The sequence below is a fragment of the Vigna angularis genome, chromosome 8 (genome assembly GCF_016808095.1).
Source record: "Vigna angularis cultivar LongXiaoDou No.4 chromosome 8, ASM1680809v1, whole genome shotgun sequence".
Classification (NCBI taxonomy): Eukaryota; Viridiplantae; Streptophyta; class Magnoliopsida; order Fabales; family Fabaceae; genus Vigna; species Vigna angularis.
Window position 1 is genome coordinate 35,180,951 of NC_068977.1, and position 19,365 is coordinate 35,200,315.

The 19,365-nt window shown below is 29.5% G+C and overlaps 1 protein-coding gene across 1 annotated transcript; it reads right to left on the reverse strand.

The window, feature by feature from the left end:
* Positions 1-1,991: 1,991 nt before the first annotated feature.
* On the reverse strand, positions 1,992-6,073 carry LOC108343727 (transcription factor bHLH68-like). The gene is made up of 9 exons (XM_017582072.2): positions 5,550-6,073; positions 5,134-5,428; positions 4,619-4,696; positions 4,293-4,358; positions 3,741-3,806; positions 3,389-3,445; positions 2,900-2,944; positions 2,629-2,676; positions 1,992-2,526 (listed from the first exon to the last, which is right to left on the reverse strand). The coding sequence occupies exons 1-9, from the start codon at positions 5,762-5,764 to the stop codon at positions 2,398-2,400; spliced, it is 999 nt and encodes a 332-aa protein (XP_017437561.1). The 5' UTR covers positions 5,765-6,073; the 3' UTR covers positions 1,992-2,397.
* Between the last annotated feature and the right edge of the window lie 13,292 nt (positions 6,074-19,365).

Genomic DNA, 19,365 nt, shown 5'->3' on the forward strand with positions numbered 1-19,365 from the left:
GGTTGATTTTGTTTTAGAATTTTCACCTTCGATTCTACTCGAGCTAATTGAAAAAAAAAATGAAAGTCTCATCTTAGTATAAAAATAAAATATTTTAAAAAGGTTTATAATTTACTTTTTTGAAATGTTTTAAAATTTATTTAGGATTTATCGTTGTGGAAGAATTTGAATTTATAAGAAGCAAAGACATTTGAATTATTTGAAATTGAGTAGCTAGGTCCTATGAGAAAGAAAGTTGAGCTAACAATGGATGAGATGTAGGGTAGATGATGGAAAGGGGAAACAAGAAAGAAGTCACATCGAAGAAGATCAAAAGGAACAATAATTGGGCAATGGAAATCTCCAAGCTCTCGCGTGCTCTTTCTTATATTTCCCTCTAAATTCATTCTTCACCACCAACATCATCTTTTCCTTTGTCAACCCTATGCCGGTGCCGTCCATCATTTTTCCAACATTTTTCACACACTTTCTTCAAAAACCCTAAAACAAATCATGAAACCTAATTAACACATTTCTTTTCTGTGTTGGGTCCCATGTTTTTCAAGCTTCTATCAACATATTCATGAGCATGGGATAGAAACAAAGGATGTTTTTGAAGAGATAGGAAAACATGACACTATTTTTATAACACTAGGTGCTTTGCTACTTGCTTGTTGGTGACTCTTATCAGATTTTCTTGTGTGCAAGATTTGATATCGTTGATTTCCTATATAAATACAGAATTTCTAGTCACGTGTAGTTGTTTTGTCACATCCATGGTAGCTCATTCATATGTGTCTACACACCTTGCTACAAAAGGGTTTTAAGTTTCAATTATTCTGATCATCACCTATGTGCCTCTCTCTCTCTCTCTCTCTCTATATATATATATATATATATATAGTAGTCTCTCACAATATTTATGTTTACATATAGTAAAATGTTTCCATCATATTTCAAGTTTCACTATTGCAATAACAATGATTTCTGTATCAAAAGTCTTTGGGTAAAGGGTTCAAAATAAATGTATCCTGTTAAGATGAACTGTGGTATGAAAAAAAGTATTTGAATACTTCAGCTGGAGAGGAGTATACCAATGTAGAAGAGACTCACTTTAAAGAAGGAAATTATTAAAATTCTAAGTATGAATCTAAGTCTTACATTAGATAGAAATGAGATAATAGAACACTAAAGTTGAAGATCCATTAATCTATTGTCTTAAGATTTTGGGAGGAGGGTGATAGCAATCATTTATCTGATTGAGTTCAGATCTCATTAGTATTGTATTTTTGAGTAGACCTCTTTCTCAATAAACCCTTAATAAACATGTTAGTGAAATGAATTAATTAGCATATTTATTATGTTTTTGACAAATTACATTTAGCGCACACATTTTATCATATAAAAAAACTATTTGACTGACTTTGTTTGAGCGATTTTATTCATTGCAGTCTCACATTGTTCAAGCAACATGAAAATTAGGCATACATCCCTATATTGAAATAGTATTTTTATATATTATTGCGTTATAGCTATAAAAAAAAAAAGTACTATCTTAGGTTCTTCTTTGCCTTGAATATCACATACCCTATTTATAGAGCTGCAGTGATGCAATAATAGATATAGTGTCGCACTCATATTGTATAGCTAGGGTTAGTGATCATACAAAACTTTACCATTTGCAAAGACAAGTGCATTCAGATTTGTGTAACTGAATCTTTTTTTATAGCTCCTTTTTCATCCTTTTATTAGGGTTGGAGCACCATAGACAAGTGCATGTGAGTGTTTATTTCTGTGTTTGAAGCGAATACGTGAAAACCTTTTAAGACCATTCGTCGACGTACGAGGAACATAAATATGGGAACCCGTAATCGCAAGAATAACAAGCAAAAGAATAACATAAGTATATATGTTTATGAGAAGCTTTGATAAGCTTAATGATAATAAACATGTATCTACGTTTATAACGTTTTATCTTTCGCAGGTTTTTGTAATGATCCAAACAGACAGAATAGTAATTAAGTTGTTGACATATAACAATGGTCATGGATCAGTTCAATTAATGCTGCTAAAAAAGTAGCATATTCAAATGATTAATCATACAAATATTGCATATACATCGAAATATAGCGCATTAGTACGTACCACCATCTTAATTAAGCTAATCAACGAAAATAAAGAAAACTAAGCTTGATTTTCCATGAATTATGAAGTCTTCTAATTAAGGGCTAGCAAATACTACTGTCAGAGCTAGCTAGCACACATTTTATTCAGGAAGGAAGTATAGCATCATGAGCAATCAGCCTTAGATTCTTTAGCAGATTGACTGCTCATGATGTTATATCATTTCCATGAATTTACCTCTTTGCATGCTACCATATATTTATACGTATATGCTGCCCTAATCGTAAACTTGTCCTAACGAAAGCCCCCTCCTAGGGCAGGTGCCCAATAGTCTGCTCCATTGTCACTTCCAACTTGCAGTGTGCACGACACTGGAACCAGACACAATCCTCTACTCCTCAGCCCCTTCTTTTCTTCAGTATCCTAATTAGCCATAGCATGAATGGGTTTAGAATAATTAAAAAATGTGTTATTAAATTACTAGAAATCCTAAAGAACACATTTTAATAGTATGAGAACATTTACCGGTTCTCTAGCTGCTTTCCTTTTCAAGCAGTTCTCATTATTCAGCAGCTGCATCAGAAAGTAAAACACCATGAGAATTTAACAAGCATAATCTTTACAATTAGCAATGTGATAAAACAAAGCCACTTTGTTTTCCTTTTCTTTTTAAGTTATAAACAATATTATATGTCTGATAAAGCTGGTTACATTTTCTTCTCACACTTAAACAAATGAATGTAATTAAGATTAAGTTAATTGATCCAATGGAAAAAGCATATATATATATATATACCTGACCAGGGTCTTCAGGGAATATACAATTCTTCTCTCCTTGAACCTAAAATTAAATAATTACAATCATCACTCAATAAGTGTCACATAATTACTCGTTAATTAGTACACTCGTGCACATGCGAGAGAAGAAGGAAGCAGAAAGAGATATAGAAAGAGAGAGAAGATAGTGAAAGTGAGTATTCTTCTTGCTTTGGGACGTGAAAAATGGCTTTATATTTCTTTCCTCATCTTAAAATTTGTCACTTTAGAATATTAAAACATATCTTAATAAAGGTATCATCATAACTTGTATAATTAACATACATTCATCATTATAAAAGACAAACAACATGAGACAAGGTAAATTTTATTTAGAGAATTTAAATTAAGTAACAAAGAGATAATTAAACCACTGTTTTTAATTAGATTAAAGGTAACACACACAAAATAAATAAATAAATAAACTGTCATATTTTAAAACCAGAAATGAGTTTATGCTATTTCTTACAGAATTCTGCTGCCTCACACTCCCTGGTCCACCGCTCAAGTATGGTAAGCTAAGGGCCTGCATCAAAGGATGGGGAAAAAGTGAGCATATTTACAACTTTAATAATAATGAAACTTTTTGTATTGGAATAATACAAATATGAAAACTTATATTAAATATTATCGTGTGACGTTTTTGTAATAATTTCTGTAATATATTAATACGAGTAGTGCATGCACTTGTCTCTCTTTTTATTATATGCATTGGATCAATTTCAATATGTTCCAATGTGAAATGAAGCTTTAACAGCGTGCAGCTTGCATCAGAGGCTCGTGGTTGTTTGGGAAAGTAAAGAGTGGAGAAGAAACATCACCTCAATTTGACTCTGAAGGAATCTGATATACCCAATAGCTTCTAACAAGACAGAGGCTGTGTCAGTCTGCAAAAGTGAAATATGCCACACACATACACACACCAGCGTTATTCCCAGTCATAATTATATATTAGCTTATAAACCAACCTTTTCTTTTCTTCTCTAAAATATCATCTTCAAAAAAGCAAAGGAAAAAAATTATAACGGCAAAAAGTGTCAATTCCAGTGTTCTTAAACATGTGGATGGGTAAACTTTTGTTATTGGATCTTTCTATATAAAGAATGTTTATGCTATTTTTAACCCGGACGTACAGCTCTGATTAATTTAATTCACCTACATTTAGTTTAATAAGAATTTTTTAGTGACATTTTCATGTTTTTTTTTATAATTTAGATTAGTGGGGACCATTAGTCTTGGACTATGTGATAATTTATTTTTACTGTGTTAAAGAGAAAATCATAATAATTTTAGACAATTTAATGATTTTCTTTTTCATTGAAAAAAAAAGTATGATGGTGAAATTTGATTTGAGTAAGTATTGTTCTTGTTACCTTCCCAAATGGGGAAACGAGCTGATGAAGAGCTGTAATTCTGTCGCCTAACTTCTCCTTTCTGACCTGAAATTGAGAAGAGGAAGTCATATAAATATGTCGTACATGCGCACATGCTAAAAATTTGGTTATATTTTGTTGTTTCATTTGGCTGTGTTCGATTCTCATATTCTGAGATGGTAAAATGACGATGAAGCAAGAGAAAAAAGAATAATCATGATTGAGAAATAGACAAGAAAGAAAGACAACAGTTACACCCCACATGTGTTTGTATGCCTGAAAGAGAGTAAGGGTTGGAAGTTTCTGCCTGGTAGTTTGCATTTTACCTTGAATGTAGCCTGTGTTGTAGCAGAGGGTTGAACCCTAGCTTTCTTCAGTGCCCCACCAGCTGCAGTGCTATTGCACTTAGAGAAACAAAGAGGGTTTTGATTAGATTCAAATTCAAACAACAGAACGCAGCAAAAATGAGAATCTGTGTACTGATTTGTTACTTTATTAATTGATGCAAAAACATTGGTAAAGTATGTGTACTATGTCACTCGTTTTGTTTCAAACAAGATTAGAGAATATCGAAGTGATTAATCATGTTTTGATCTACAAAGACAGGGAAAGATCTTGCCTTTAGATTATGTAAAAAAAATGGTTGTTTAAATGCTCTAAAATAAGAAAGCTTTTTTCTGGCAAAATTTAGTAAAGTTGGATGAAAAGTGGGTTTGTGCATCTCATTGACCAAGAAGGAAAGAAAAAGGTAATAATGAAATAAGAAGATTGTAGATTCTCATCAATCAGTGAAGGAATCTCAACGGAGAGAGCTGTGTATGAAATCTAATATGTTCCTTACCTCAGAAGATCGATCTGGTGGAGGAAGCCTTGCATCTGTGCTATTACTGTTAGAGAAATCTAACATGTTGCTACTGAAACTAGTGGCACAGGATTTCGGAGACCAGGATGGCTTTGATGACTGAAGCTCTTCGTTTCCATGGCCGTATACATAGCTGTTAACTGAATTTTCTTGCTTAACATCAACAAGAGAAGCGTTTGGAGGCTGACCTAGCATTTGATCCTCCCAGTTCTCCAACTTCTTTGTCTGAAACTGGCCCATCCCAACCTTACCTTGTTCATCCACCACCCCACTCCTATAAACAACAAAAAAAATTAGATTTTGATGTTTCCTTAAACAAACACAGATGTTCCATGTACCAAGTATCGCCATGCAAGCATGTTATATACTAGAAAGAAAGAGAAATGAATGAATACATGAGTAGCTGGCTCCATGAATCAGGAAGGTCTTGATTTTCATTCCAAGAAGGAAAGGGGAGAGAAGAGGGAGCATAAGGGATGGAAAAGTTTGAAGGAGTGGAGAAGAAAGGAGGAGCTTGTGGAGGCATGGTATTGATATTGATGTTCCACCAGTTAGGGTTTCCAGCCATCATTTGTTGCACTGGTGAGCTCTGAAGAACAGCTCTATGCATGCCTTCTTGCTTCTGAGAAATTTTCAGCTGTCTGCAAAAGAAAGATATATGTGTGATGCCTTCTTTCTGTGTGATGTTTCTCTTTCCCTATTTCTTTGCTTTGTGGTGTCCCTTTGTAGAAATTTTTTGATAGGTCCTCCAAGGGTTGATTAAGTAGGGGGAATTACACCACTGCTATTGGTTTTTTTCAAGGAATTAATTTGAACAATTATGGAGTTTATTTCAGAACCTTTGTCTTTGCTTACTCTCTTTTCTTGCCTTTCTTTATTGCTTTTCTTTTCCTTCTCACTTTCGTGTTATTTCTTTTCTTTCTTTGCTTTTCTATTTCCCCCCGCTTGCTTTTGCTTTATCTTAAAGTGGGACAGAAAAAGGTGGTAGGAATTCCCATAATTATAAAATTCCAAAAATATAAACATATATATATATTACATATAACAAGAAAAATCACTCTTGAGAACATTTTCCCCTATGATATCTACTAACGTGGCGCACTAGAAAGGCCTCAAACACCACAATGAACAATTTAAAGAAGAACCTCTAAAAATTTTGACTTCTACAAGCTAAAACACTCACCTTATTTGTGCTTGACTGAAAAATCATTATTCGTTCCATTAAGTAGTATTAAATAAATGGATTTAGTGTGTGTCATATTGTGATGATGAATTGCAAGTTATATTCATATTTTATAGTGTATGCTTGCTCTAATGCTGTTTTGTTTTTCTACTTTTCTACATGATATTCACAACGTGATGTATCTCTATGGTGTTGACCTGCTTTTTGAATTCAATTCTTATAGTTCGTTAATTTTAACCTTGTATGATTGATGAAATAATACTAAGATTTAATAATTGTTTTTGCACTTCATTTACACATAGATCCTTAATCATAAATCATAATCAACCTTCTGGCAATGAAGCATTCAATTCGATTGAGTCAACCAAGAGTTTAGAACAGTCAACAGTCTATTGTACACCCTCATTTTGGATTATGAAAAAAAAAAAACTTTAGAGAGTAAACACTCAGAGACTTTAGAATAAATTAAGAAGTTTAATTATGTTTGGTTTATGTAATTAATTAGAAAAAAAATATTTTAATGTATATGGTAATTACTCGTGTCGTATATAAAAATTATCTTCAAAATTTAGTTATTCATTTTTTTTTATTGAGTACAAAATTATAATGTTTAACGTGTTTCGCTACACGATATTTCGCATATTAAATATGATTTTAAAAAGCTAATGATTATAGTTTTCTGCTCTTTCAATGTGTTTCTTAACTTCTTAACATGTTTCTACATTTTCGATATGAATGAGCAGTATGTAAACACAAACTAAGCATAGCATTTTGTTTTTCGCTTATATTAAACTATATATGAATATAAACTATTTTACATTCTCAACAATTTGAGATGTCTTTTCAATGTATTTTATTATTAATGTATTTTAACTGAATTCTTTTACAATATGTGTGTGAAGCTAACTACCAATTTCATTCACATGTAATTATCTTTCTCTAGCTTTTTAATTTTTCCACATATTGTCGTTTGATAGTATGTCTAACGCATGTTAATGAAGATTTTGCATATAGTTATTTTGATTATGTAAATATATATTTTTAAAATATGTTGTTTTTATATCAGATTTTTGTTTCTAATACATGTATTGTATTGTACATTTTAAGTGGAGAAAAAGAGTTTTATATGTTTGCTTAATTCATAAATATTTGTATTTTTTTAAAATCGATCAATTATCTTAAAATGCCTTATTTAAGAAAATGTATAAACTCAAAAATAATCTATTGTTTAAGCATATAATATATATTTTTAATCATATAATTAATGATTTATTAAAAAACAATTGATTATTTATTTTGTTAAATCATTTATACATATAATTGATTAGTATTTAATGAAAGTTTATATCCATTTGACAATGAAAATGACATAAATTTGTCATCAATGGACATTATCTGAATTTTCTAATTTTGATGTAGAATTTTCACATTAACTGATAATGAGTATGAATAATATTTAATTTTTTAAATTATATATGAAAATGTAGATTAGTAAATACATATTTATATTGTCATGTTCCTATACTTATACAAATACTCATTTCTATTTTTTTTATACATGTTTCCATTTTAAATTATTAAAACATCTTTAATTTATTAGACAATCTAGTATTAACTCATTTTGGTTATTAGTTGTGTAATTTATTTTTAAAATACACATTCATGTATATATATATATATATATATATATATATATATATATATTCAATTAAAAAGTACGAGAAGGAGATAAGAATATCAAAAAATTCAAGAATGATTGAATTAATTGTGTTGATATATTTGGTTTATATACTTAGTACTTTCTTAATAGGTGTTCAAGAATTGGTATTATCGAATATTATTTGTAATAAAAATGTTTGTGAGGTGTTGTTTTGCAAGAGTAACATACCAACTCTTATTAAGTTGATTGGGTTACAAATAAATTGAAATTTGAAAACAATCAAGCTATAACATCAAATTCTCTTAAATTATATTTTTTTATTCACCCTATTTTGTATGGGTCACCCAATTGATTCATTTATATATATTTTTTATCGTCGATAGAAAAATTATTTTGTGTGCCTAAATAACACTTTGGAAAACTATTAACATTATAGCTCTACAATTAATTTGATGGTATTATAATGCATTGGAAAAGCCATATATAAGTCAATTAAAATCTCTTGGTTAACGATTCCTTTATTGACTAATGAAACACCACTTAGTAATGTTGGTTTTTGAAGAGAAATATGCTCTTAATTGTAAACTAACTTCAATCACGCGTATAAACATTTGTCAATATGCTGACTAAAACAACTAAAGAATTTCTCACAATATTCTAACTGGTTAGGTTGATACAAATTTAGAAAAATAAAAAATATTATTTATTTACTATTTTTCATTTTTGAACCTGTATATTTCTTAAAATTAATGTACATTTTAAAAACTAAAACTACACAAATAATTCTCATTCAATATTCACAAAAACTGTTAAATAATACGAAGATAATATTATCATGAAAAGATGAGGGTTCCAATCGATGAAACTCTATTACATAGAAGAGGAACAACTTGAACTGACATCACACAAACCAAAGAGGTCAATGTCTAGGGCATGGTATCACTTATATGTTTGTTTCTCCAAGAAAATAGTTCCTAGTTTCCATAAATTTAAAACTGTCACCTAAAACTTTTAGACATTCTTTTTGGGTATCCCAATTAAATCTCCTACCCAAATGAACAAAGGAAAATCCACTAAACATGATTATAACTTTATGAGGTGTTTTTATATTTGATTGTAACATTTCATTTTTTTATTTTAGATTTGTTTAATTATCTTCTAATTATTCTTTTCATTTCATATCTACTTTATTTTAATTTTCTTTATTTTTTAAATTATTGATGTTTAATCAATTTAAAGTGTCATTATAATTAACTTTATTTATACAATTACTACAATGGCAACTACAAGTAATGAGATATTACAAGAAATTATTTTAATACAAATAAAGTAATATTGTATATTTATTAAATGTTGGTTTATTTGTCTTAATTTAAATGACAATAAATATGAAAGAAAGGTAATATGTCTTTATGTTTATGTAATTCTAAAATATTTTGTAAACTTATCTTAAGTAAAATAATAATAATAATAATCGATATTAAAAGTGAAAATATTTGAAGAATTTATTTTCTTTATTGTTCTACAAACTAAAATAGAGAAAACATCGAATTTTTAAGAAATAAACGTATATTTATAAATTTAATTACATTTTCTAATTTGGATATTATCTTCTAAAATGAACAAAAAAATAGTAATTAACTAATACGGGCAAATAAACATTTACTCCCATTTTATTATATATCTTAAAAGAATAAGATTTTCTATATACATAATTAAGAATTGGTTATGAGTAAATACGATTTAAGAAGTAGTTGCATAGTTTATTCTAACTAAAAATTAAGGATTGGTTTTATAATTTCTTTAGCTTACTTTTATTTGGGTAAGTCAGGTAACCCTAATTAACGTATTTAAAGTATTCAACTATTTATTAATTAGGCCAGAAGTTGTTAATTCCAGTTAACAGTGACATTCTTGAACAACCAAGAACATAACTTTAAATCTGATAGTGATAGTTATTTGTGTCGTATATTTAATTGTAACGTCTTAGCTACGTTCGTGGAAACTTTAAACACAGATCAAATCAATGTATTAAAAAAATTCTTATTCGTATTTGGATATTGAAAAAATGAGATAGAAAATCACGAGTATAGATTTTTCCTTCGTCATAGTTGAATATTTGGTAGAACACATGCCTGGGACTTATAGTTTCAATGAACATTCTTAATCAGATACAACAAAAAGGAAATCAATAATGAACAAAAACCAATGGTGAAATTATTCCTTTGGCATCACAAACGAATTACAATAATATTATTGTCGTGTTCAACATTAATTCCACAGGCAAACATTCCCTCGTACCGCATTTTGATGTCGAAAAAACAAAGAAACCCTTAAATTTCGAGCTAATTTACAGTGTCGTGACAGAGATTATGGGGAACAATTTATAAATTATGGTTTTCTCCATTCATGTTGATATTCAGAATTCAGATATACGAAGTGTCAAAAAAGGTGGGTAGAAGAGTAGAGTAGCTGAGAATGGTGTTGTCTAGACCTTAATGCCCATATCTTTGTCGGAAGCTGTGTGTCTTTTGTAGCAGACGCACCCACATTTTCTTATTTTATTTTTGCTCCATGTCTTCTAGAGAAACAAACAACGTCAACAACAATTCCTTCTTTGTCCTCACCTTCTTTGTCATATATTCCTCTCTTTCAATCTTGTTTTGCTATTAATTTTTAATTTAAAATTACAAATTGATTCCTAATCAATTTCTTCACATGTGTTTATGATATGGTTTTTTTAGAAACATTTTGTGTAAACTATATAACTTAAAACATCTTAATTGAAATATACAACTTAATGCATTACTTTATCTTTTCATATTGGTTATTTATAACGTATCTAGTGAGAGTCTCACATATCTAAGGATAAGACAGAGAATTGATGTTAGTGATTATATAATTGATTCTAACTCTATGGAATTTCTTATATTAAGTCTAAGACATCTCGAATTAGTGTTTAGGTGTTCTTATATTCTAGTAATAAAGTATTGTGAGGACTAGCCAAATTTTTGCTCTGAAGAGTATGAGTGTGTTAGGGATCAAGGGTTAAAGAGCTTAAAATGTTTTTTGTGTTGGACAAATTTTTACAAAATATTATTCTTTAGTTGTCTTTAGATGACAACGGTCATGGTTTTTCTCCAGATTTAGAATTTCCACGATATATTGGTTTTGTATCTCATGTTTATTTATTTTTCTATTAGTATGATGATTCTTGAGGATAAAGATGATGTGACTGTTCCCAATAAGTGGTATAAGATGTTATGACTTGATAAGATTTTTCTTAGTATGTTCTAGTCTACAGAAAGATGAATTTGTTGTTGGTGATGATTCATCCTTGACTGCTAAAGCTACATTGAGAAATTTGATGGAAGAATAACTGTCAGTGATGTGTTTGAACGATGAATTTATTGTTGGATTCTTGGAGTTGCAAGGAATTGTGTTAGATCTATAGTGTAGCTTGCATTTTCTGTCGAGTGTGCTCTTGGATATGTAAAGGAGGTTATAATTAGTGCTCATGGTGAATCGTATTGAATGCTTCATATCTGTTTTGAGCAATGAAGACTTAATTTGTGTGAGTAATGATTTACGGTTGGTTCATCATCAAGGTCCATCATGACTAGTTTATCACAATGGTCCAATCTTTTCAATTAAATTATGCATGTTATTTAGTTAAGATTTTATTATTTTACTATACAGTAAATTTCCTTTTAACTTAAGACGAACGCATGTAACTCGTTCCATCATTAAATGCTTTTGATAAAAACATTTCAAATATCGAAGACAATGGATAAACGAAGATACATTTTCATGATTTCTGACTTCATAGGCATCAACAATCATCTTTTAACTTTTTGATTTTCAACAAACAATTTTTGATATCTCCATCTTCCTTTGTTGGAGGCTTCACTTTCCTAGAATGTAAGACCATTTTTTGATCCGTGTGATGTACATCTCCATTAATTATGATCATACTTCATAATTGGATTCATTTATGATAATACCCCTTGAGATCAAACTATAGTTGAAATTAGTTGTTTTAACATCTCTTCTACTAAGATCTCAAAGAAATTAGAAAAAAAATGCTAACATTGGTACCAAAGTGAAAATTAGAATTTATGATCTTCATTCACATATTTTTAATACAAATACTCAATTTTTATTGCATTTTACTCATACAAATAAGAACTAATTTAAAATATTTTTATTGTATAACTTTTTGTATCTCTATATAATTTTTTTATTTAATTAATAAAATATTTTCATGTCATATAAACACATTAATAACCAATATATATTGAACATAACATGCAGTTTGCTGTCTTCAAATAATAAATATAAAGAGAACACCCTCTCTCTTTTTCTCCAAAATTAACATTAAAAAAATAAAACACTTTCTCATTGGATTCCTCTTAAGAGATGGATTAGAATGAAGTTAAAAAAATCTCATTATTATTCCCCTTGATGATCCCAATAAGGCTTATTTACCAACTAAACAAACTTGGCTTTTTATGGCAGAAAAGCTAGACATAGCTCTCTTCCTACTTTCCTTTCATAATTTAAAGGACAACCCTAGCATCATTACTCCCCTTTCTCAAGGGGGCACCAAAAAGAAAAGCTACGAATGGTATTCAACTTGCTTATCTTCTTATGTAAGAAACAAAAGAAAAGCACGCCTGTGTTCCTGCTTTCACTTCATTTTTCTGTGATTTCCTAATACGAGATCCACTACTGATCGATATCCAGCTACTTTAACTTTTTATAGCTCAATTTTTGAACCTCCTAGCCATTGTGGTGTTGTAACTAAAGTTAATTAATCAAGCTTAACATTTGAACACACAGTATGTTAGATCTATCGAAGAAGAGGTTTACTAAAGAGATACAACAACAATCAAATCTGAGTCCAATCATATAAAGAGTTGATACTATTTTTATAAAAAATCTTAAAACGATGAGTTAATGAATCTTTAATGTTATACAATGTTCTACTTTCTTGTTTCAACCGAACATAGGATTTAGACTCCCACTAAACATGCATTAAATTAGTTTGCAAATCATTATCTATAACTTGATTATCAGTTCTAAAAGTGCATAATGTTTCTTTTATCTATATGCCTTTGTGTGCATGCACACTTTTTCTTTTTATTTCCAAACAAAGTTCCTACGCCAGTTGCATTGATGATTAAAAGTTGACCAGTTTAAAAAGTTAAGCTTTTCTTTACTTTGGATTCAGTTTTTTGCACGCATGTTTGTTTTCTAATTTACACGTATTTCCTTACTAGCTAATTGACTGTGACAACAAAGATAAGTCATTATGTTTTTAATCAGACATGAAGCAATCAATCTTTATATTTTCTGCTATCTGGATACCAGTAGATGGATTGACAAGTCTCCTTCATAGATTAGAAAATAAGACTGTATATGTAAAATGCTAACATGTTACCTATCATTCATGCAATAAATGGCCACACTTTCTCACATTTCCCTTTTCTAACGAATGGATTAATCATTTTGAGATTAAAACAAAATATTTAAATGAATTAAATTTAGTTTTGATGTATAATTTTCTTATAAAGTTATTTGAATTCATTCTCTAAATGTCAAAAATAGCACAGCATGAAACTAATTTTAGAGACACAAAATAATTAATTATTTAGTAGCTAAATTATAAAAGGATATAAATCTGTTTCACCTATGATATTATTTCCAACTTAAAACCTTAATATAATAATTTTATTGATGTTTATTCTTATAGTTTTTAACTTTTTTACTTTTACTTAACATTAGACTTATATTCACATTTAATTTTTAAAACATAAATAAATAAAGGTTATATGACATAATTATAGTTTTTAACTTTTTTACTTTTACTTAACATTAGACTTAGATTCACATTTAATTTTTAAAACATAAATAAATAAAGGTTATATGACATAATTATATTTTACTTAATAATCTTTAGTTTATGACAAAAAGTATTAAAAATAATGAATTCATGATAAAATTAAGATCAAGACTATCTTATGTTTCTATTAAGATATGTTATTATCAATAGATAAATTTAAGTTATGATACTTGTAGTATCATATCAAAATTCATATTAAAGGAAAAATAATCTAAAACATAAAAAAAGTAAGATTTTATAATTATAATGTGAGAGTCTAATTAACTTAATTAATCATATAAAGAAACAATTTAAAAGAATAAAATGGTATGTACTACTATTATATACTTTATTTTTACTGTATAATTAAATGTGTAAATCGATCTCAAATATAATCATTTTCACATTAAGAACTCGACATCCTAAACATAAAAATTATAGGACTGAACATTTACAAGAAGGTACACACAAATACTAATAAACACAATAATTTTTCCCACAAAATACGTTTTTGTTTTAAAAAAAAAAGATGTTAACTTATAAGATAATATTTTTAAATGAATGTAAAAATTTATAAGGGAGAAAGAGATAATAAATTGATTTTTATGAGATTATGTATTTACAAAAGTTTTATAGAGTGCTTTTTGCGAAACAAAAAAAAAAGGAGTTTCCCATTATCTGAAAAAGTAATGGCTTGGGATAACAAATAACTTAATCGTTTTAATAATTATCACTATGGTATATATCATTTTAGAATTTTGATGAAGACGTGTTTCTAACAGTTGCAGAATTCGTATGACACTGTGATGTTTGATAATATTCAGCAACTTCAATTCAAACATATCACTTTCACATCTTATATGTTTTTGTTATGGAATCATCACTCTCCATGAGAGAACTCTAATACCTATAATAGAAAATTAGAAAAAGATATTGCTAACACAAGTTAAGTATGTTATGAAAGTAAATAAATATCTAGAAACGAGAGAAAAAATCTCACTTCATATCATTTAAAATGTTAGATACAATGATTGTAGAAACAAAAAGAGAGAGAGAGAGAGAGAGAGAGAGAGAGAGAGAGAGAGAGAGAGAGAGAGAGAGAGAGAGAGAGAGAGAGAGAGAGAGAGAGAGAGAGAGAGAGAGAGAGAGAGAGAGAGAGAGAGAGAGAGAGAGAGAGAGAGAGAGAGAGAGAGAGAGAGAGAGAGAGAGAGAGAGAGAGAGAGAGAGAGAGAGAGAGAGAGAGAGAGAGAGAGAGAGAGAGAGAGAGAGAGAGAGAGGGTAAAACACAATTAAATAAAAAAAATGATTTATTAGGAAAACCTACCTAATCATGTTTATTTTAAATTGTGTAAACTTTATATGTACATCATAATTTTAATATTACAATTATTATTATTTTTAACAAAAAAAACAGTAACTATACTTGTTTTAAACTCTTCAAAGTGATCTTATTTAAAAAATTCTTTCCATTATGCTTATTTAAAATATTGTTTCCACTTTTATTTATGAATTTTTTTTATTAAGTTATTATTGTTAGAATCTCTAAGTTGAAAGTTTTACATGAATAAAAATAAGTAAGATGAATATATAAATAGAAAATATAAAAAATTTATTACATTAAAGTTTTGGCTGAAAATAGTATTTTAAGTTTGTCTGTGACTTATTGGCGTTAACTCTTTGGCATTAGAAGTTTTATATTAGATAAAAATATATAAAAGAGTTCCTTATATTAAGAGTGAATTTTAAGTATAACTTAATTTTATAAAATTGAATTTTAAGATAAGATTTATAATAACTTATATATTATTATGTTATAAAATAGATTTTAAATGTAACTCAATATTACAAAATGAAGTTGTAAGGTGAGACTTTCACCATAATGCATAATTATATTTTTTTAAAAAAACAAAATATCAATCAAAATACTTATATTAATTAGTTTTAAATTGTTTCAATTACTCCAAATTTTATGTGACGTAAAATCTTGAAAAAATAACATAAAGAAATTGTATTTTATAACTATATAGAAAGGAGCTTTTAAGACAAGATTATTTATCCACTTATGTATTATAAAATTAGTCTTATTACTTGTCGACACGAGACTTTCAACATGATATATAAATTATAATTTATTTTTTAAAGTAAATGTCACTCAAAAATACTTATATTAATGAGTTTAAAATGGGATTCAAATTTTATGTGATGTATAATTTTTGGAGAAATAATCTAAAGAAATTTCATTTTATAACTAAAATAGAATTGCACTTTATCATCAATTGTTGGATTGATTGATTTTCCATGGGTACGCAAAGGAAGGATGATTTGGTGGGAAAGCTAAGAAGAAATGGAATGACATCATCCTAAAAATTTTGATGGTATGAAAAGGCTTGACAACATAAAAGATTATGGTTTATGACGTAAAATATATATTTAGGAATTGATTTCGTGGGAGAGAGGAAATATCAACGTCTACTTTACTGATAGGAAGAAAGATAAGAGATGGAAGAGAAAAAATGATAAAGAATGAAAGGCCATAACATATAAGAGATGATATCTCTATCAGAAGACCAAAAATCGAAAAGAAAAATTGTCACAGGTGGTTTGGGAAAATGATACTTTGGCAAGATGAACATGAACATGAACTTCTGACAAACTTATTGTTGTTGTTGGCTATGCGTGCACGCATTTCAAGGTTTCAATCAGTCTAATCCAGATATGGTTTTTGTTTTATTTTATGTGCCAATCATTCCCAACGTATACCAATTTGCTATAGCATACAATTTCATTCAAATCAATTTCCATAATTTACTTTCACTAATCAATATATACACATACATTTAAAGGATTAGCAATTGGGTGATTTATTTATTTATATATATAATAAATCATTAAATACGTTTAAGTTATTGTATTTTATTAATCAATTATAAATTAAGTTAATTAAGTAAATATGATTAAGAGTATATATATGCCATGAAATTTATTGTATAAAAATCAGTAATAATTTTAATTTATTGAAGGGGCAAAATTAAAACTTAAAAAAAGTATTGTGGATAAAGGATATGTAAACGAGTCATGGTCCTTATATGTATGTATGCTTATTAATTTCTATTCATTTCTACTTCTATCCCAACAGAAGAAAAAACTAAAAGAAAGTTTAAGTGTTCTACATAGAAAAAATCAAAAACCATTTAATCATGGTTAATCCTTTAAATATGTTTCGGTTTTTTATAAAATAAAAGAAATTAGAAACTGCTTTATTTAGATCATTGATATGTAATTCATAAATTGATACAGTCACTTCCATCATCATCATCAAACATCATAGATCTTCGCTTTAGTCTCACCTAATTTAGGTACAAGGAATCCTTTATGTTATGTTATATTTAGTTATATTTAATATTTCAATTTTAAAAAGATTATTTAAAGAATAAAATGGAAAAACATGTACACCAAAAGAAAAAATATCTTTTATATAATGGTATAATATGTAACATCCCGATTATATAATAATCAATATTATATAATAAGGACGTTAACATTCAAATATAGAGAACAGTCAGAATTTTGACGTGTAATTCAATGTGGTATTACAGTCATCCAGAAATAAAAGAAACTTAAAATTTAAACTTAAACAGTTGAAAGGATTAAACACTACAAGTGTTTAATCAAGAAATTCTAAGAAGATTACTCCGCAATATCAACAACCTCCAGCTATGGCTCCAAGGGAAACTCCACGACAACATCTGCTCCCATCCAAGTGGATGATCATCGCCAACGAAACATACCCAAACAACACATAACAAAACAATGCAAGGGTGAGCTAGATATAAAAACATGTTATACAGATAGAACAGTTAAATTCAATGTTGTCATACTTAAATTCGTATAAAAGAACAATTAGAGCATATTCATTAAACCATAATTCCACCCACTCATACAACATGCAAAAGTCATCCAAACATGGTAAATTGACATCTACAATACTTGTTACTTTATACCCCGACTTGTTACTTTATAGACCGACTCGTTACTTCATAGACAGACTCGTTACTTCATAGACAGACTCGTCCGGACTAGAATGAATTCTGTGTAGCTTCGATGTTCGTGCACTCGGGTGATGTAGTAACTGGAACTGTCATCAGCTGCCACCCGAGGTTAGTCCTATCTGTCCCGATACCCTAGAACTAGGACCTCCTGCCGTTCCCACACATGACGTACCCCCTCTACGTGAGGACGAGTACTCACGGAACATCAGGATGAACAACTGGCTAAGCTTCCCACATTCATTCTTTACACCAACTGATCTCACCGAGAGATCTAAATTTCCGATTCAATCCGACCATTTTAAATCTCATGATATTTCTTTTGGACCAACAATGTACATCATAAACCACTTATAACCATACCCTTTCAACCAATCTTGATTACATGAACATGCATTCATAAATTGCAACCGAAATATTTAAATAACATACTTACTGTTACATTGAATCTTAACCTCAATTAGGAAAAATCAGATACCACCATATTATCCCAACAATTCCAACATATCTCATACATTCACATAATTCATGTCATAGATGATATTCCAAACATTGATACACATAATTAAATCCAAAAGCAAAGGAACTTAAAATTCAACATTTGTAAAATACTATTTGGACGAGTACTATTCACTGGGTACTATTGGACGAACGCTCACTCAATTACGGACGAACGCTCACTATTTGGACGAACGCTCCACATGTAACCGAACGCTCAACAATTTGGACGAACGCTAACTATTCGGACGAACGCTCACTCGCTGTTTGGACGAACGCTCGATGCTGATCATTTTGGACGAACGCTAAAATTGAACTAAGGACGAACGCTCACTCACACTCGCTCAAAGGCCGAACGCTCAACACTGAATTTAAGGCCGAACGCTCAACACTGAATTTAAGGCCGAACGCTCAACACTGAATTTAAGGCCGAACGCTTGGTCGAGCCATTTTGACGAACGCTCACAAGTTGAAGTCGTGGACGAACGCTCGTGGTCTGTACGAACGCTCACGTGGACGAACGCTCTCACGTACAGAACGAATCACTCAATGTCGAACACTTTGATTTAAGGACGGACGCGCATAGCAATTGGGACGAACGTCCACTTTTCACTTCACCAACTTTGAACGAGCGTCCACAAACGAACGCTCTCCAACGACTACCGAATAATTTGGACGAACGTCCAAATTCACCTTGACGAACGTTCAACCATTTTGAACGAACGTTAGCTATTTAGGACGAACGTCCAATTTGAAATCAAATTGGACGAACGGTTCTGCAGAATTTCTGCAGAATTGCAGATTTCCAGAAACATCAAATTCAACCTTTTCTTCCCAGATTTTACCCAGATTTGCATCATACAAAGCATATACAATCAATCAAACAAAAGATCTAACTCCCCTTACCTCTTGAAGACTTCCTTTGTGAATTCTTTGAATT

Coding starts and splice junctions, on each gene's coding strand:
- LOC108343727 (XM_017582072.2), bottom strand. CDS start 5,764: ATGCATAGAGCTGTTCTTCAGAGCTCACCAGTGCAACAAATGATGGCT. Junction 3,807..4,292: donor TCGTTTCCCCATTTGGGAAG/GTAACAAGAACA, acceptor TCACTTTTGCAG/ACTGACACAGCCTCTGTCTT. Junction 2,945..3,388: donor GTGTGAGGCAGCAGAATTCT/GTAAGAAATAGC, acceptor ATTTAATTTTAG/GTTCAAGGAGAGAAGAATTG.